At 35.9% G+C, this 19,521-nt stretch overlaps 1 protein-coding gene across 3 annotated transcripts in view; it reads left to right on the top strand.

Moving 5' to 3' along the window:
- HOMER1 (homer scaffold protein 1) overlaps nucleotides 1-19,521 on the top strand; it is a 127,488-nt gene that overhangs the window by 45,490 nt on the left and 62,477 nt on the right. For all 3 annotated transcript variants that reach the window (XR_012921701.1, XM_012766776.3, XM_012766777.3), the window contains exons 2-4: nucleotides 8,472-8,628; nucleotides 13,593-13,724; nucleotides 17,700-17,792. Coding sequence is in view for 2 of the 3 variants with exons in the window: in XM_012766776.3 (XP_012622230.1) it covers nucleotides 8,472-8,628; nucleotides 13,593-13,724; nucleotides 17,700-17,792 (382 nt within the window). In the remaining variant the exon portion in view is untranslated. The remainder of the gene's footprint in view (nucleotides 1-8,471; nucleotides 8,629-13,592; nucleotides 13,725-17,699; nucleotides 17,793-19,521) is intronic.

The raw sequence follows: 19,521 nt of genomic DNA, 5'->3' as shown, positions 1-19,521 counted from the left end.
ATCCAGCCCCATCCCTAGAGGCAACTACTTTTTAAAATTCCAATTTTTATTTCCTTTGGTATTGTCTCCATATCTTATACTGCTGCTTCTTGATTAAAAGCTTTGGATATTAAATCTTTATAGCAGAAAAGAATGAAATTTCACCATTTCCGTATTTCCCTTTCCACTTTTTCCTCCCACCCATCTTAATGCAGATATTATTATAAATTTCTCTATTGGTAAGCATTACAATTTTAAATGGGGACCCAAATATCTAATTGTACTGTGAGGTAGTGTTATGAAGTGAATGAATGACCAGTGTGTACCTTACCAACCAGGAGTTCTGGACTATCACCGATCACATTTTGTGGGGGGGACATTGTTACAGAGTTAATTAAAAGTAAACTTCTTTCCTCAGCTATCACGTGTGTAATTTTTTTTTTTTTTTATTTTTTTTATTTTTTTTGAGACAGAGTCTTGCTTTGTTGCCCAGGCTAGAGTGAGTGCCGTGGCGTCAGCCTAGCTCACAGCAACCTCAAACTCCTGGGCTTGAGTGATCCTTCTGCCTCAGCCTCCGGAGTAGCTGGGACTACAGGCATGCGCCACCATGCCCGGCTAATTTTTTATATATATATATCAGTTGGCCAATTAATTTCTTTCTATTTATAGTAGAGACGGGGTCTCGCTCTTGCTCAGGCTGGTTTTGAACTCCTGACCTTGAGCAATCCGCCCGCCTCGGCCTCCCAAGAGCTAGGATTACAGGCGTGAGCCACAGCGCCCGGCCCACATGTGTAATTTTTAAAGGACAACTTTTTCAAACCATTAGAAAACTTGTTTTATCACATAATAAGCCTGGAGGTAAGCTGATTCATGGGTTCAGTGACATAATCAAGGAACCAGATTCTTTGTTTTTCCACCTGCTATTATTAACAAAGAATGGTGGCTTTGTTCTCAGGCATGTTCCCCTCATAGTACTAAGATGGCTATGTAAACACATTGTTTAAGAGAACATTCCTTCTTATATGTGTATCATTTCTTTGTGATGTGTACCTAGGAGCTTTCAGCCAACTTTCCTTGGCTATTTCATTAACTAGAATTGCTTTAGAGGTCCATTTCAAACCTAACTTCTGGCAATAATGGGATTGCCATGATTATCCTTAGTGAAATTTACAGCTGTGTGAAGGAGGGTAGAGCATCTCAGGTTTGCTGGGGAGCAGCAAGGAAGAATAGTCGGTGGATAGTCAGGGTCTGCAACAGTGTCAGACTCTCCATGGAAGTTATTACCAGCCTTGTTTCTAACACTTCTGCCAGGATACTTTCTTTTGAAAAATTAAGTAGAAAGTCAAGGAATTACTTGAAACCATAATCTTCTTTTATATTCCCTTTGCTACATTAGCCATTGGTATATACCTGAAAAGGGCATTTGTAAGCTAGAAATTAAAGGTAGACTAGGAAATGTATGATATTTCTTCCTTCCCTTGAATTTGATTGTACTTATTGGGTCCATACCTTTGTACTTTCTTGGAAAGAAGATTTATTGAGTAACCACATACTATTTGCAAAAATATGGACTGGTATTTTTTAAACAGCATTATCATTGACTTTTTTTCTTAAAGCTATCAATGACAGATGTTAACGTTGCGCTTTTTTTCTAGATCTGGAACTTGTACATCTATCTCCTGGCAAAGTCATCTTACTTTGCTTCAGTTTTTCATGATCTTCATTTCTTATTATACAGATGCCTGAGAGTTAAATGTATTAATACATTAATTAATTAATTTTTAAATAATTAATTAATTTTTTTTTAAGAGACAAGGTCTCACTCTGTCCCTCAGCCCTCAGGCTGGAGTGTAATGGCATGATCATAGCTCACTGTAACATTGAACTGGGCTCAAGTGATCCTCCTGCTTCAGTCTCCCAAGTAGCTGGGACTACAGGCATGTGCCACCATGCCCAGCTAATTATTTTTATTATAGAGATGGAGTCTTGCTCTGTTGCTCAGGCTGGTCTCCAACTCCAGGCCTCAAGCTTTCCTCCCACCTTGGCCTCCTAAAGTGCTGGGATTACAGGCATGAGCCTCTGTTCCTGGCCTAAATGTAATAATTCTTTATGTCGACTCTAATGAGTTTGAATATATCTTATTTTTAAAACAAAATTCTGATTTTATTACATTTTTCCTCAGAATTATATTTAACATTTGTCTAATTTTCTACATCCATATTAAGTTTTAGAGTTTATCACTTTATATGGTACTTTTACAGAATTTTAGCTCAAGATGAAGAACTTCAGAATTGTTCTTATAACAGTTTTCTAAAATTATTTTATGAACCAACAGGAAAATACTCCAGTAAGCTTTTCTTATATCAGTGAAATAGTTTGAACTACTTACTGTTCTTGTTATTGATAGAAGAAATTAGAAGTAGATGATTCTCTAGGATTAAAATGTGTGTGCGTCTGTGTGTATAGTTTTGCTTCTCTAGGCTAATTTTAAGCCTTTCATGCCAAGTCCATGTGCTTTTAAAATTGATTTTTAGATTAATGTTTAGCTGTTTAGAAGAGGTGTTTTGAGTGTTCTTAATATCTATCTAAGAAATAATACTGTAACCAGTACTAAATAAGGCCTCGAACTTGTGGTAATAAATATAATTAGTAGTGTCAGTAAAGGTGGTAGAATATCCAGATCAACTTTCAGTGAGATATTTACCTCAGAATATGTCTTTTGATTTTCGTATTGTAGTTGTAAATATAAATCCTAGAAGATGTTAATGTATTACATGAAAAAGAGTTCTGAGGTCAAATAATTTTGCTATGTGCTGGGTTATTCAGGGTTAGATGGGTTTCTTTGCTCTAGGATTCCTCAGAACCTTTAATATGCTAATGTATGTTATAAATATTTTAGAATAGGATATAACACAGGGTTTGCAAAACTTATTTAAACATGGAGCACTCATTTCTCAGACTTGTCTACAGAACACACTTTGAGAAATGCTAGTATTTGGTCCAGTTAGTATTTGTATGAAGTCTTGTAAAGAAAGTAGTGTCTAACATTTATTTATGAGTGCCATCTGGTTTATTTGAAAAGATATTAACTTTAGCAGTTGGACACTTAGAACAGAGGATAAGAGCTTTAAGATTTCAGGTGTAGCTTCTCTATTGTTTCTACAGCTTTTCTCTAAATAAAATTTATTGACATGCTTAGTGTTGAAATATATCTTAATCAGACTGGTCATAAGATCTCCTGGTTATTACCCAACTTTTCACTCCAGCCTAGTTTTCTCTGCTGAGCTCCAAACTAGTGTTTTTAAGCTCCTGAGCCAACAGTTCTACATGCAAACCCTGCAGGCATCAGAATTCCATCAAAACTGAACTCATCCTCCCCTTCCATCCTCCCAGTCTGAGACTTTACTTTCTGTTTTTCATCCTGGCTAGTGGCACTGTCTTCTTTTCAGTCACTTAAACTAGAAACCCAGGAGATTCAGATTCCTCCATCTCCTCCATCATCCATGTCAGGATTTTTCAACCTCAGCACTGTTGACATTTTGAGCTCGTAATTCTTTGTTACATGATCATCTATAATGCTGTCCTGTGCATTATAGATATTTGGCAGCATCCCTGGCTGCTAGATTCCAATTGCAATCTCCCTCAGTTGTAACAACCAGAATGCCTCTAGACATTGTGAAATGTCATGAGGGACAGATCATCCCAGTTCAAGAACCACTGCCTTATATCCTACCTGTTAACTAAATCTTATTGATACTCTTTCCTAAACTTAACTTTAGTCCCTTCTCACATCTTCATCCTACTCTCTAATTTTTCATCTTCTTTATTTTTCAATAGCTGAGATTGTTCAGTAAGGTACTGACTAGTCTCCGTGTGTCCAATGTTGTTTCTCTCTAGTCCACCTCCTTTAGTGCTGCCAAATATATTTTTCTAAAATGCAAAGCTGTTTCACTGTTTATAATCTCTCAGTAGCTTCCAGTGGAGACCTTCATGAACTGTTTTCTCTCTCTCTTCATTCTAGCCTCATTTTTCAAAGGCACTCATACTTCCCTGTACTAAGGTTCTTGCTACACACAACAGTCAGCGTACTGTGCCCTTGTCCCACTGTGCTGTGATTTGTTTTAGACTCTACTAAAGCATCACTTTCTCCATTGTAGCCTTCAGTCGCTTATTTTCAGAGAATCTATCATGGTGAAGAGCATTTTATTTTTAACATACCCCTCTTTTCTCACCAAATTGAACTTTTCAAGGCCAGGAACCATGTCTGTCTTAGTTCTTGGCATATAATAGATATCCAATAAAAGTTGAATCATTTAATAGTATATCCCATCAGATACAGTAACATCTTCATTACTTCTAGGAATTCTGTTTCTTATATCAGCAGTGAAAATTATTTCCCTAGTCTTTATCATACAGACTTTGATGGGTAGACTTTTGATCACAAAAATCTTGAACTATAATTTTCTTTAAGGAACCAACTATTCAGAAGAGAATTGAAGAAAGCCATGTATTTAGTTGATATTCAAATGCCATTTGCTTATAGCTATTTTACTTTTAAGATTTTTATTCTGAAAGGAATTAAATTGTATGGATTAATTAAACTGAATTAGTATGTTGTAGAAAGTCTTTACTGGACTGAAAACATTGCAGTTCCATTGAGTAAAGATTTCTTTTTTTTTTTTTTTTTTTTGAGACAGAGTCTCGCTTTGTTGTCCAGGCTAGAGTGAGTGCCATGGCTTCAGCCTAGCTCACAGCAACCTCAAACTCCTGGGCTTGAGTGATCCTTCTGCCTCAGCCTCCCGAGTAGCTGGGACTACAGGCATGCGCCACCATGCCCGGCTAATTTTTTATATATATATCAGTTGGCCAATTAATTTCTTTCTATTTATAGTAGAGACGGGGTCTCGCTCTTGCTCAGGCTGGTTTTGAACTCCTGACCTTGAGCAATCCGCCCGCCTCGGCCTCCCAAGAGCTAGGATTACAGGCGTGAGCCACAGCGCCCGGCCTGAGTAAAGATTTCTTAATTGGTCATATAAAGCTTACAAAAGCAATAACATTATCTTAATAATTAGTTTTTAGAAAATGTTTATTAGGGCACATTCCTATAATCACCAGCCCGCACTATTGAGAAATTCAGCCCCCATCAAAATGAAAATAAAATAATTATCAAGTCAGTAAAGAATGGAGTGTTCCACCTCCTTTCCTCATATGTCTTCATAGAGTTGTGTGTGATTAGATGTCCCTGTGAATTGGAACTAGCCATAGTCAGTCTGCCCAATTCCACTTTTACCTAGGACTTTAATTAAAAGGTAAAAAAGAAAAATAAGGATTGTAGGCTTTTAGAAGATAATTCATGCTGTAGCACAGCCTCACTGAAAGGCAAGTATAGAGGATAGGAAAAGAGAGAATGAATAAAAGACCTTCTCTCAATTCAGAATTTGCCATCCTGGTATAATGCCTTGCCAGATTGTTAATAATTTGTTAAATGAATCCATATATAATGGTAGTTAAACAAGAAGTAGTGACTCTCTGCTTCATTTATTAGGGAATGACATAAAATTTATCACCTCATCAAAAGAGATTCTTTAAAAAGAAAAGTTGTATTGGAGGTTTCCAGAAATAAAACTGGGGAAGAGCCAGGTTACATACATGGAAGGTACCTCCCTTTCATACCAGCTATCCAAACCCTGAAGTGGATATAGGAGACTTGTCAGCTCATTATTATTATTAACCTCAAGAGCCATTGTGCTGACAACCCAGATTTGCCTTGGCTGTTTTTCTGATTTTGCTTTTTTCCAATGTTCTCCTTTCCTTTCTTTAAATTTTAAAAATATTTTAAATTCTTTAAAATTTATCTAATTTTAAACATTAAATATTACCAGGTAAATTCTCTTTAGGACCGTGAGCTGCTTTAGAAAAGAAAGGTATGTAGTGAAATTAAAGAGATGAACTTTTGGGCTAAAAAAAACCAAAAGCCTGATAAATGCTGTTTCCAAAAGAGTTTTTACTCAGAACTTGGAATTTTTTTTTTTTTTTTTTTTTTTTTTTGAGACAGAGTCTCGCTTGTTGCCCAGGCTAGAGTGAGTGCCGTGGCGTCAGCCTAGCTCACAGCAACCTCAAACTCCTGGGCTCAAGCAATCCTGCTGCCTCAGCCTCCCGAGTAGCTGGGACTACAGGCATGCGCCACCATGCCCGGCTAATTTTATATATATATATTAGTTGGCCAATTAATTTCTTTCTATTTTTTTTTTTTTTTGAGACAGAGTCTCGCTTTCTTGCCTAGGCTAGAGTGAGTGCCGTGGCGTCAGCCTAGCTCACAGCAACCTCAAACTCCTGGGCTCAAGTGATCCTCCTGCCTCAGCCTCCCGAGTAGCTGGGACTACAGGCACAAGCCACCATGCCCGGCTGATTTTTATATATATATATATATTAGTTGGCCAATTAATTTCTTTCTATTTTTATGGTAGAGATGGGGTCTCGCTCAGGTTGGTTTTGAACTCCTGACCTTGAGCAATCCGCCCGCCTCGGCCTCCCAGAGTGCTAGGATTACAGGCGTGAGCCACCGCGCCCGGCCCTAATTTCTTTCTATTTTTATAGTAGAGACGGGGTCTCACTCTTGCTCAGGCTGGTTTCGAACTCCTGACCTCGAGCAATCCGCCCGCCTCAGCCTCCCAGAGTGCTAGGATTACAGGCGTGAGCCACCGCGCCCGGCTAGAACTTGGAAATTTTTACATTGTAATACTTCTATCATAATATATAGATCGTCTCATGCTTGTTTTTGATACTGTAAAAAATTCTGTATTAATCATATTTTGAATATATATGTTTGATTAGTTTTGGTCTTTTAAATGCATGATTTAAAAACTCTATTGTATATCTTTAAGGCCCTACTTGATCTAAGTAAAAGCTATTTGTGGGCTGGGCATGGTTGTTGACGCCTGCAATCTTAGCTCTTTGGAAGGCCAAGGCAAGAAGATCACTTGAGCCCAGGAGTTTGAGACCACCCTAGGCAATATAGCAAGACCCCATCTCTAAAAAAAATAAATTGGCCAGGCAAAGTGGCTCACACCTGTAATCCTAGCACTCTGGGAGGCTGAGGTGGGAGGATCACTTGAGCTCAGGAGTTCAAGACCAGCCTGAGCAATAGGGAGACCCTGTCTCTACAAAAAACAATTAGCTGGGTGTGATGGTGTGTACCTGTAATCCAGCTACTCGAGAGGCTAAGGCAGGAGAATCACTTGAGCCCAGGAGTTTGAGGTTGCTGTGAGCTAGGTTGGTGCCATAGTACTAGCCTGGGCAACAGAGCAAGACTGTGTTTCAAAAATAAATAAATAAAATAATTAACAGGTATGGTGACACTTGCCTGTAGTCCTAGCTGCTTGGGAGGCTGAAGCAGGAGGATTGGTTGAACCCAGGAGTCTGAGGTCATAGTGACCTATGATCATGCCATTGGACTCCACCCTGGGTGACAGAGTGAGACCCTGTCTTAAAAAAACCCAAAAAGATTATTTGTGGTTTGAGCAACTTTGCTTTTTTATATACTTTTCAGTTTAGTAGAGATTATATTGAATATAAACTTTCCTAGTAAGTTATTTACCTATTACTAGAATAATGTGGTTTTAAATGGGTAGAGGTCAAATATAAGATACTTGTATTTTAACAGGCTGCAGCTGATTCGTCTTACCTGCTGTAGTTTTGTTCTATAAAGGTGTCAGGAACGCTGAATTAGCAAATACTGTACTGAACCATTGCTCCTAGGGAAAATACGTGTCACGTTCCTACAAACCTCTGGTCACATTTTCATCAACTAATCAGTACATAACCTTGTTTTATGTGTGTTTGTATTAAAAGACATTTATATGTATTGCTAATGCATTAACATTAAATTCTTGGCCAACAGCAGTATAACTCAGGCCCGAATGAAGTTTATCTAACCACACATATTTCCTCCGTAAAGCATGTCACAACCTTCTTGGACCTAGAAATACTTCAGCACTGTGCTTAAGGGCCATTTTAAACAGTGAAAGCACCCAACAAAAAGCACAAAAAATGTGAAAAACATGGTGCTAAATAGACCAAAAAAAATAATATTAGTTTCTGTAGTATGAGAGCTGAAACAAGAAGGCACAGTGTTGCTTTGTTCAACTTCAGATAGAAATGTGCATGTCAGGTGACATGCTTTTCCACTATCCTGTGTGTATCTGCGAAAGACTAAGAAAATGCTGTCAGTATTGATTGGGAGATTACAAATAAAAGTGAGTAGGTGAATTCATATAGAGAATCTGCAGATAATGGGGATTGGCTATAATTATTTTAAAGAAGCTTATGATTGAATACTTAAAATATTCAAATTTGGAAGAAAATTTCTCTTATTTTCAGGTATGTGGGAGTTGTTGGTTAAGCAGAGTCATCCTTAACAGTTTTCATGTTCTTTTGTCCAGTGGAATAAAACTGGCTGCTTTCAGCCCCTCACTTTCTTCTCTGCTCTACAGGGAACAACCTATCTTCAGCACTCGCGCTCATGTCTTCCAGATTGACCCAAACACAAAGAAGAACTGGGTACCCACCAGCAAGCATGCAGTTACTGTGTCTTATTTCTATGACAGCACAAGAAATGTGTATAGGATAATCAGTTTAGATGGCTCAAAGGTAAGATAATTTTTATTACTTTGAATAATCTTGCTGTTTTGCTTTATATAATATATCATTTTAGTTTTATTTAGAGGATTTTATCTTCAACAAAATACTTCTGAGTTTTTAAAACTTTTAAGAAACAAAAACTGATTATTCTTAGGGAGCAACATTTTTTTTGTCCATTAAATTACTTGGATTAACCACTTTAGTATATTGAGTGATGTGTCAAAATATTCTACAGGGGGTTGAGGGAAAAAGAAACCAAAATGTGTAAATTTGAGGTCATTCATTTAACAGATATTCATTGCATATTTATTATGTGTTAGGTACTATGCTAGGTATTAGGAATATAGTGGTAGACTGACTAGACATGGTCTAGGATTCTAGGAACTAGAATTCCTTTCAAATATACTTCTGTAGACTAGTTGGCAGTTCAGAATCCCTAGATCTTATGAAGTCTATCAATGTCGATACTAGAGCTGACATCCCTTATCTGAAAAGAAATTTAAGGACAGAATATAAGGTTTTATTTTTAGGAGAGGCAGATAGTGTAACAGTTAGGAGTAAAGACAGCATGGGTTCAAATGTCAACTCCACCATCTATTGAGTGTTTTGACTTTGGGCAAATTACTTCTCTGAGTCACATTGTTCTCACTTCACTACTGGTAGTTGTAAAGATAAAATGAGTTAATATCTGCAAAGTACTTAGACCAGTGCCTAGTGGATAGTATACCCTTCAGAAGGTGGGGTGGGAGGAATCAATTTTATCATCAGTGAATTTTGTATAACTCACTTAGAGAAAGAAATTCCAAACATCAGATTCTAGATATAATGTGTGTAGAAAGATAAGGCCTCCATTTTTCTTCAGGCTTTCTTGAAGGCATGAGGCCTTTCCACACACAGGAATTTTAGCAGTTCAGTGTTGGGGTTAAGAGCACAGACTCTAGAACCAGACTAACTGCTTCGAATTTTTATTCCACTACTTCCTAGCCATCGGACCTTGAGCAAGGTATTTATTTAACTTCTGCATATCTTAGTTGTCTCATATGTGAAAAGGAACTAGTAAAAATACCTATATCATTACTAAACCTTAGGATTATTGTGAAAAGTAAATAAATTCAGTCAAAAGCGAACAGTATTCATAGTAATCACTAATGCAAACACCTACTGTTATTGTTATTATATTATTAGGCTGTTATATTAATATATATGTATATATGTTGCCTAGTAGTTTTTTGGGCCTAAAAGATAATTTAATGCTAAAATTTCAGTCTGTTTTTTTCTGCGTGCTCATTTCGTAACTCCTTAACTAGATTATAGGACCCTGGGGGCCATTTGCACTTTGTGTCTTGTACACAAATGACTACATGTATTTACTTAAATAATTGATTCTCTTTTCATTTTTACTTGGAGAATTTAAAGGACTTGAGAAATAGTTATAGTTAATTTCTTTGAAGCTTTTTTTTTTTTGTGAAGAATAATTTTGTCGTACTTTGTAATGGGTTAAGTGAAGTTTAACAGATACTAAATTTTATACTGTCAGACCATCGAGTGTTAATTTATTTCTGTTCCCTGGCTTAAACCTTCAAATCTCAGTAATCTGTTTGTCTCTTGGCCCAAACCACACATAAAATGTAGTTTTACTAGAAGGGAGGGTTAAATGGTATATTCGAATATATAAAAGTGAAATGGTATATTCAAATATATAAAAGTAAAGGTCAATTGAGGTAGTCCCATGTTCAAGAAAAGAAATTTTATGGAAGTGATTAAATAGATTTCAGTTGCTAACTTAACCTTAACCAGATTAAAATACTTTGAGTTATTTTTAAGGACAGAATTTTGGTTATTAAATAAACTCATTCAACCCTGGAAAGAAGCCCAGGCCAAAAAAAAAAAAAAAAAAAATCCTCATGTTTTGTTTCCTGTGAAGCAGTATGAGCAACTGTTTATCTTGCTTTTCCAATTCTGAATATATTTTGCCGATTATAATTATTAGGACCTTAAATAAGTCTTATGAAAAGTTTTTTTTTTTTTTTTTTTTTTTTTTTTTTTTTTTTTTTTTTTTTTTTTTTTTTTTTTTGAGACAGAGTCTCGCTTTGTTGCCCAGGCTAGAGTGAGTGCCGTGGCGTCAGCCTCGCTCACAGCAACCTCAAACTCCTGGGCTCGAGCGATCCTTCTGCCTCAGCCTCCCTGGTAGCTGGGACTACAGGCATGTGCCACCATGCCCGGCTAATTTTTTTTTTATATATATATCAGTTGGCCAATTGATTTCTTTCTATTTATAGTAGAGACGGGGTCTCGCTCTTGCTCAGGCTGGTTTTGAACTCCTGACCTTGAGCAATCCGCCCGCCTCGGCCTCCCAAGAGCTAGGATTACAGGCGTGAGCCACAGCGCCCGGCCTTATGAAAAGTTTTATATTGTTTCTTTCAACAAAATCTATTTTTTGTAGCAGACATTGTTTTCTTTCACCTTTTCCATTTTCTGATTACTTTCTAATTAACTACTATAGTTACTAAAGTAGTTGTTTTTTGGTAAGCAGTAGTGGTTTATTTGACTCAGCTAAACAAATGTTTTTCTCCTTTCCTCTGCTACCTTTATTTCTGCTCTTCATGATTGAATTGGAAAGCCCTTAGGTATCCTTAACTAGAAAGTGTTTGTTTGTTCTCACTTAGTGCCTGTACTATGCATGCAAAGTTTGCTGTAAGGTTTCTGATCATGCAGAGACATCAGCAAGGCTGAGGGCCAGGGTCGGGGCACTATATACATGATCTATATGTACATGGTCTGTAATGACACAGCATTTCTACCTCTTTTCTTTAAAAGCACAAGAACTTTGGTATTGAGAGATATGTGTATATAAAGAATTAAAATTTTTATTTTAAATGGATTCATAGTAAGATTCTATTCAAAGAGTCTGAAACAAAGTTTTGTTTTTTTCTTCACTGATTAAAGAACAAGTAATGCAGAGGTTCAGAATGGAGATTAAAATAGACCTCTTAAATTTAAAAGCAGAAAGAAATTAATTTGAAATAGTTAAAATGAGGGGGGTGTCAGTAACCTACAACACATTGGTCAGTTTTCTTAGATCCCTATAAGACCTATTGCTACTTCATCTTTGAGAGTTATTAAGTTTATATGCAAAATGCCCTATCTCCTTGAAAACACTCCAGCTCATATATGCCCTCCTCAGGGAACACAGAAGGTCTACCAAATCTAAAGGCATTCCTGCTAATCTTTATCTCTTGCCTTTCACTTTGTCACATCCTGGTCTTATGGTCTTCACAGCATGGGGCACTTTGTGAAATTACAATGGTCAACTATTTACCTATGCGTTTACTGACTCCTCTTATTCTAGAATGTAATCCATAATTACATTGCCTCTGTTGTATCTCAAAGATTTTGAACTGTGCTTGGCATTTAATAGGTACTCAATAAAAAATGTTGAATAAATGAATGATTCCTTACCATGTGTTAATAAATTCTTTTCCATTTAGTCTTTCATTTGATAACAGCCCTACAAGTTAGAACAGTTGTTAGCCACATCTTACAGATCTAAAATGACAGGTTGGGAAAAGCAGTTTTTGAACTGAAGGGTAAGGAAGCTACAAAAGTATGAATATATAAACTTTTCCTGAGGCAAAAACAGTTAATTGAGGATAAGGGCTCTCATATAACAATAGATGACACATTTACTGTCTATGAAAGAGAGGAAGGAGCCATCCTCTGTTGTACAGTCTTCTTTAGTAGGGCAAGTATCATGTATTCATTTTTATAACTGCATCAATACCTGCATAATTCATAAATATTTACATTTATACTGTTGTTCACATGGTAAACAAATTTAGCTTTATTCTGAAAATGCTTGATTTTCATTCCACATTTAAGAGTTCATCATATAAGTGCTTATGAATTCATTAACATATATCTATTATTATTAGAATCACTTTTTAATCTTAAATTTGGAGAGCATTAGACTACCTAACTAAAAATGATTTCTCACTTTTATGGTACTGGCAGAAGGAATGAGTTAATATGTTACTTTATGATAGTTGAAATTTATTACAGTAATCACCAAAGTTAATATTTAATAATATGCTAAAATGCTAGTTTTCTAAGAAAGGTATTAAAAATGACAATTCTCAATATCATGAATCTGTACTTTATGAGAAAAGAAATGGGTATACAGATGACCCTTGAAAAACATGGGTTTGAACTATATGGATCCACTTATATGCAAATTGAAAATACATCATTAATGGGATATGAAACCTGAATACATGGAGGACAGACTTTTCCTGTATGTGTGCTCTGCAGGGCCCACTGCGGGACTTGAGTATGTGTGGATTTTGGTATATGTGGGGTTCCCGAAACTAATCTTCTGTGTATACTGAGGAACGATTGTATATTTAGGGATTTGTTTTTTCCTTGAGTAAAGGAAAAAGTAGTAAATGATTAATAGTCTTTTCTGTATCATAATATATTTCAGGTAAATCAGGTTTAAGAAAACCCTTGATAATGTATTTTAGAAAACTAGTGTTATTTTTTCTAATGATATGTTCATTTTTGAGAGAGTCTTTGGAGGGTGGGACCCTACTTTTAAATAAACAATTAATTAAGGCCTACTTGCTTCCAGTGAATATCACCCAAAATTAATAAATATTGATCCTAGATATTCAAGGGAATATCACACTATCAAACCACACTAAAAACTCTTTGAAATTTTTCAGATCATAGGAAAACTATTTTGAGTGTAAAATGTTGAAATTTTTGATAGAGTGTCATTATATTTATAGTTCTATTAGTTACCACATATGCTTACCGTCACTTATAATGCTAGAAACTGTTTCTATAACTATCTGTATGTATATAACATTATGTTTTATTAGTAATCCTAAATTTTTATGTAACTAAATGGTCTTGTGTTTAAATGCCTATTTGCTAATTTTTGGCTGATTACTCATACTTGTTTTATTTCTTAGGCAATAATAAATAGCACCATCACCCCAAACATGACATTTACTAAAACATCTCAGAAGTTTGGCCAATGGGCTGACAGCCGGGCAAACACTGTTTATGGACTGGGATTTTCCTCTGAGCATCATCTTTCGAAAGTAAGTTAAATCATAAAATCTGAGTGAAAATTTTCATCTCCAAGTCATGTATCTTAAATATATAATAGTAAATGGAGAGTATAAAATATAGGGAAAATTTATTTATTCTTATAACAACAGTAATGACTTTAGAGGAAAAAGCAAGAGATCATTGGTTTCCATTGTCATTTGGAAAATGTATTGTACACATTAAAAACAGTCACCATTGGTTGAGAAGGATTTGTGTGGTTAACTATATGTATGATAAGAAATGAAAGATGGGATTATCACTTCAGAGTGATTTTGCTCAGAGATTAGCACCCTCAATTGGAAATAGTCTGCAAGATAGGCATACACCAAGCTCTTCTGAATTGGGAAAACTCAAGTCGATAGTGATAAAGACTTTTGACATCATGGCAGATACATAAAAATCACTGTACTTAGGAAAAATTATGCTTTATCTGCATGTGGAGTACTCTGAGCTCTGATGCAGTACAGAGTGAGATACAAAAGAAACCGTGAGGAATTCTTCATTAATACTGACCAAGAGAATTACTCTGGCAGAAAGGCCAATAAAATGCACAGCATCACCAGGCCAAATGTTGGAAATAAAATTGTCCTATCTATAAGCAGAAGCCATGCAGTGTTCATACCAGCAGCACCTTGAGTTCTTGTGGATGTTACTTGGAAAGCATGTGTAAGGAAAAGGAAGTAATCTGGGGATACTAAGATGATCAAGGAGATAAGTGTTACTCACTTAGCTCTTTAGATCTTGTGCCCATCAGACCCAAAGATTTATGCATAAAATATCTCTTCTTGAGGTATTTGGTTAAAAGGGTGTAACCCTACCTTTGAAATATTTTATATGTGGCTTGGTATAGACAGGATCTGATGGCTTCAGAGTTGACATTGTTAAAGTGCAGGGTAATCAGGCTCTTGTAAATATACACTGTTTATATTTACATTAAGCTATTTTTTACAGAAATTTAGATTCTTAAAAATGAGTTTTTTTAAAAAAATCTTATACTTTTGTGACTATTGATTTCAAGTGATAATTAGATGGTTTAGTAGTTGAAATAATCTACTTTGTTTTCTTCTGTTTTAATTGTAAACATTTTTAATGCTATTGTTTTCAAGTTTTCTTGTTATCTTTTGGATGTGAATTATAATTTAAAGCTCAATTTTAAGACTATTTTATGGCTAGGTGTGGTGGCTCACTCCTGTAATCCTAATACTCTGGAATGCCGAGGCAGGAGGATTGCTTGAGGTCAGGAGTTCGAAACCAGCCTAAGCAAGAGTGAGATCCCGTCTCTACTATAAATAGAAATAAATTAATTGGCCAGCTAATATATATAGAAAAAATTAGCCGGGCATGGTGGCGCATGCCTGTAGTTCCACCTACTTGGAAGGCTGAGGCAGTAGGATTGCTTGAGCCCAGGAGTTTGAGGTTGCTATGAGCTAGGCTGACACCACGGCATTCACTCTAGCCTGGGCAACAAAGTGAGACTGTGTCTCAAAATTTAAAAAAGACTATTTTGACTTCTGCCTTGGTGACTAAATCATTCTCTGTAGGATGGTTAAAACAAACAAATATTACCTGATTTGGTTTCTCTTACACACATCTTATTCCTTAAATATATTTCTTGAATTGTGGTAAAGGTATTAGTTTTAGATTCAAAGTATCTCAGCAATAACAAAGACACAGGCATCCATGTGAATATTGCCCTTCCATAAATAATCCTCTTGGGAAATTATATATTTATTCCACTTTTGCCATTACTTAGAATGTTTTTAGAACTTTTCTTTGGGAATTGTTTATTAAAGCCTATAGCAAAAAAATTAAAACTATAAGCATATTCTACTTGCTGAATTTCTTGACAACACAAGAACTAAGTTGTGTATTAATTTTTTGAATAAACTTGCATTAAGTGATTTTTAGGCCTAAGCAATTTTGACTATAAATTCTTCAGTAGATCTTTCAAGTTACTAAGCAGCTAGCTCAGTAGGAAAGGAACCGTTTATTAAATTCTGTCAATCATATTGGCTTCTCTTATTTTTTTCTCTAGAATGGCTTTTATTTTTTAATAATTTTTTTTCCTCTTTAAAGTAGCATGTGCTTTTGACTAATCTTACTGATGATGAATCCTCATATTTTGAGGGTGGATTGAATGTTAGGAAACTGCCCTTAAGCTGTTAGAGCCAAGTACTCACTGGACTTGGCTCCAAGTGATTAAGATCAGTCCCTTCAGAATGTTTTGATCCAAAGATGACAGAATCATGATTTATTTTCCAGGCTACCTTGAGATTAATTATGTTGTTCCTTTGCAGACTGTAGGGAACCCAAAGGAGTTTGTAATCTTTTACATAAATAAGCAAATATAAATATTCTGCCTTGTTTTATTATTAAAAAGAATGAGTGAGTCAAAGCATTGTAAGGGTTTGGAGAAGGCTCTATAGGCAATCTTAGATAAAGACTGTTGAAAATAAGGGAAAGCAGCGTCACTGGAAGAAATGTATGGTCTCCCGTTTGACTGATATGAGCAAAATTCCAACCATGCTTAGATTGTTAGAGTGCTTACTAAGTTGTATTTTGTTATCGTAGAAACCTAAACCCTCACTTTTTTTCTTTTGCTGACAACTAAGGATATAAAAATTAGCAATAGTATAGGTTTGTATGAAGTTGAGAAGCTTTTAAACATTAACTATTTTGGAATGCTAAATTAGTGTAAGAAAAGCCCTGTATACTACTTCAAATTACATAGATAAATTAATTATGGTTTTTATTTTATTTTATTTCTACCAGTGTGAGACCTTTTTAGCTTTGTATTCAGATTGTTTTTAATGTAAGGAGATATTCTGTTCAATTATGGAAGTATTGTAGCACAGATTCAGTTCTCTAATTTACAGGTTGTAGGTAAAGATGACAGGGTTTACAGTAAGAACGAAAAGTTCTGATAATAACAGCTTTAATTTTGACCCTCCTACACCTCTCCAAAGGAGTTCAGAGTATCACAAGGCTTTCCTTCCAAAACTTTTCTTCCCAAGATGGAAATTAAATTAGGATTGGCTTATGGGAGTTTGAGAAGGGGACTATAATTTTGTATTTTTATTGCCAACTCTTTTTGTGATGGTCTGTCCTTTTTCATTTTCTGGCTCTGCTACTTGAATCAGAATTTATTGCCAACTCTAACAGGTATTTTAAGCTACTTAGAGATTTTAAGTTTTTAAATTTAGGTATTTTGTAGCCCTAACATTCTCTCTGATAAAAAAGTGGTAGACTAGCTTCCACTTTCAAAACATAAGTAGATACTGTTTGTGGCCATGATGTTCTATAGTTTCCAGTGAGTTCCTAAGAATTAGCATTTCATGTATAGTAATTTTTATTTTGAAATTGTTATTCTTAAATACCTTTGTGGGTTATTTTATTCCTTTCTGCTGCTGTACATTAGCTCTTTAGATAGAAATCTTTGGAAATGAATTTTTAGTTTTGTCAACTAGTGATAATAGTAAATGCTACTATTTAATATTTGTATTGTTAAAAATAAAATGCCTTACATATTATGAGAGTTTATATTTTAGTAAAAGTTAAAAGCATTTTGTAAATACTGTTATGTTTACAAGTAGATATTTAAGAAACTCAGTTTTCTTGGTGATAAAATACATATGAATATCTTTACTGATTCCACTCCCCACCCTGATCTTAGTAAATTATTGCTGAATAACCAGGTTGCCTATAGGTAAGCAAGCTGACACTAAATTCTCACTTAGACTATGATGTTGTGAATGAGATTTGTCGGGGTATTTTATGGTGTACAAATATGTTTGGTATTAGGGGTTCTTTTTCTGTCATTTTCATATTACAAGCTGTAATTGATTTGAAGGCTGTGTTGTTTGTGGAAGAGTCAGTTATTCAGAAAATGAATAACTTTACTAAGGTAAAAGTGGATACTGTGCCTTATTTTTATGTGGTTAATGTATAGAGTCTTTTACATTCAGTTTGCAGAAAAGTTTCAGGAATTTAAAGAAGCTGCTCGACTAGCAAAGGAAAAATCACAAGAGAAGATGGAACTTACCAGTACACCTTCACAGGTGGGTATTTCATTTCTATTATTTTTGAGCCTCGTTCATTTCACATGTTATCCTTTATGCCAGAGTTGAATTTGGGAAAATAAATGACAAGATTAATTTCCAAAGTAGATACAGAAATGCACCCTTTATTTAGTTAATCTGGCCATCGAAGTATTAACCAGGCCAGACCCTGCTTAGCTTCTGAGATCAGATGAGATTGGGTATGTTTAGTGTGATATGACCGTAGACTTTTTTTTTGGAGACAGAATCTTACTCTGTCACCCCAGGTAGAGTGGAGTGGTGTCATCATAGCTCACTGCAACCCCAAACTCCTAGGCTCAGGTGATCTTCCTGCCTCAGCCTCCCGAGCAGCCGGCACTACAGGCATGCACCACCATGGCCACCTAATTTTTTTAATTTTGAGTAGAAATGGGGTCTCACTCTTGCTCAGGCTGGTCTTGAACTCCTAAGCTCAAACAATCCTCCCGCCTCAGCCTCCCAGAGTGCTAGGATTACAGGGGTGTGCCACCATGCCTGGCCCCTTTAGTTAATCTGTACTGGTGGAGAAAGGGTTTTTTCTATATGCCAGTATCTACAAGTGTATTTTTTAAATAAAAATTTTACTTTAGTGATTAAAATTCAGAGCATCTAGTGTACATATAACTTTTAAACAAAAGTACATAAAGATTATAATTGGTCTACTGTGTTGTGTATTCTTTTATATGATAGTTAGTCAAATGTGGCCATCATTTGGAGAATCATAGGAGAGGCTCAGGAAAACAAAAGTGTATTATACTCACAGGTCCTAGAAACAGGGGAAGCCTCAGGGTGGTCAGAAGACAGAAAGCAGGAGCAAGGAAAAGCTAAGATAGAGCCTTTATTGGAATTTCCATGGGAAAGACAAAGCAGGGCAGGGAAAATAGTTTAGATCGGCTGGTTTAAGGGCTGAACACTGTGGCTCATGCCTGTAACCCTAGCACTTTGGGGGAGGCCAAGGGGAGGGAGGGTCACTTGATCAGGAGCTCAAGACCTGCCTGGGAAATATAGTGAGACTGTGTCTCTACCAAAAAAAAAAAAAAAGGGGGGAAAGGAAAGGAAAAGGAAAAGGCAATTAGCCAGGTGTAGTGGGGTGTGCCTGTAGCCTGCTACTGGAGGGTTGCCGGGGAGGCTGAGGTGGAGCCCAGGAGGTTACAGTGAGCTGTGATCACCCCACTGAGCTCCAGCCTGGGTGACAGAAACCTTGTCTCTAAAAAAAGAAATATCTTAAGTTCATCAGTATTTGACAGCCATAATATACGGACCTTAATTAATCTTTTCAAAACATTTAATGTACAGAAGCCAGAGAGGATAGTTTTTAACAGATTTTTTTTTCTGGTATGTATGTATGTCTTGTCTTTGTCTTTGTCTTGTCTTTTTTCTTTTCTTTTCTTTTCTTTCTTTCATATTGTGGGGCTACAAATGTTAAGGTTACATATATTGCCATTGCCCCCCTCCCCCCTTGAGTCAGAAGGATTTTTTTTTTTTCATTTCTCTTTTTTTCCCTTTCTCTCTTTTGTGACAATCTCTAATGTTTCTGTTTTAGTTTGAATCGTGTGACCATTGGCCACTCCTATCTTACCTAAAACGCAGAGCTTGATTCCACTGGTTTAAGCCAGTCTGCTGAATTAATGCTCTACCTAAAGAATAGACTACTACTCAGGAATTCAGCAAAGGGAAGGTTAAAAGGGATAATTAATCAATAATAGGTTAA

The sequence above is a fragment of the Microcebus murinus genome, chromosome 11 (genome assembly GCF_040939455.1).
Source record: "Microcebus murinus isolate Inina chromosome 11, M.murinus_Inina_mat1.0, whole genome shotgun sequence".
Taxonomy (NCBI): domain Eukaryota; kingdom Metazoa; phylum Chordata; class Mammalia; order Primates; family Cheirogaleidae; genus Microcebus; species Microcebus murinus.
The sequence above is the reverse complement of the archived record's forward strand: the minus strand, read 5'-3'. Positions and strand labels throughout refer to the sequence as shown.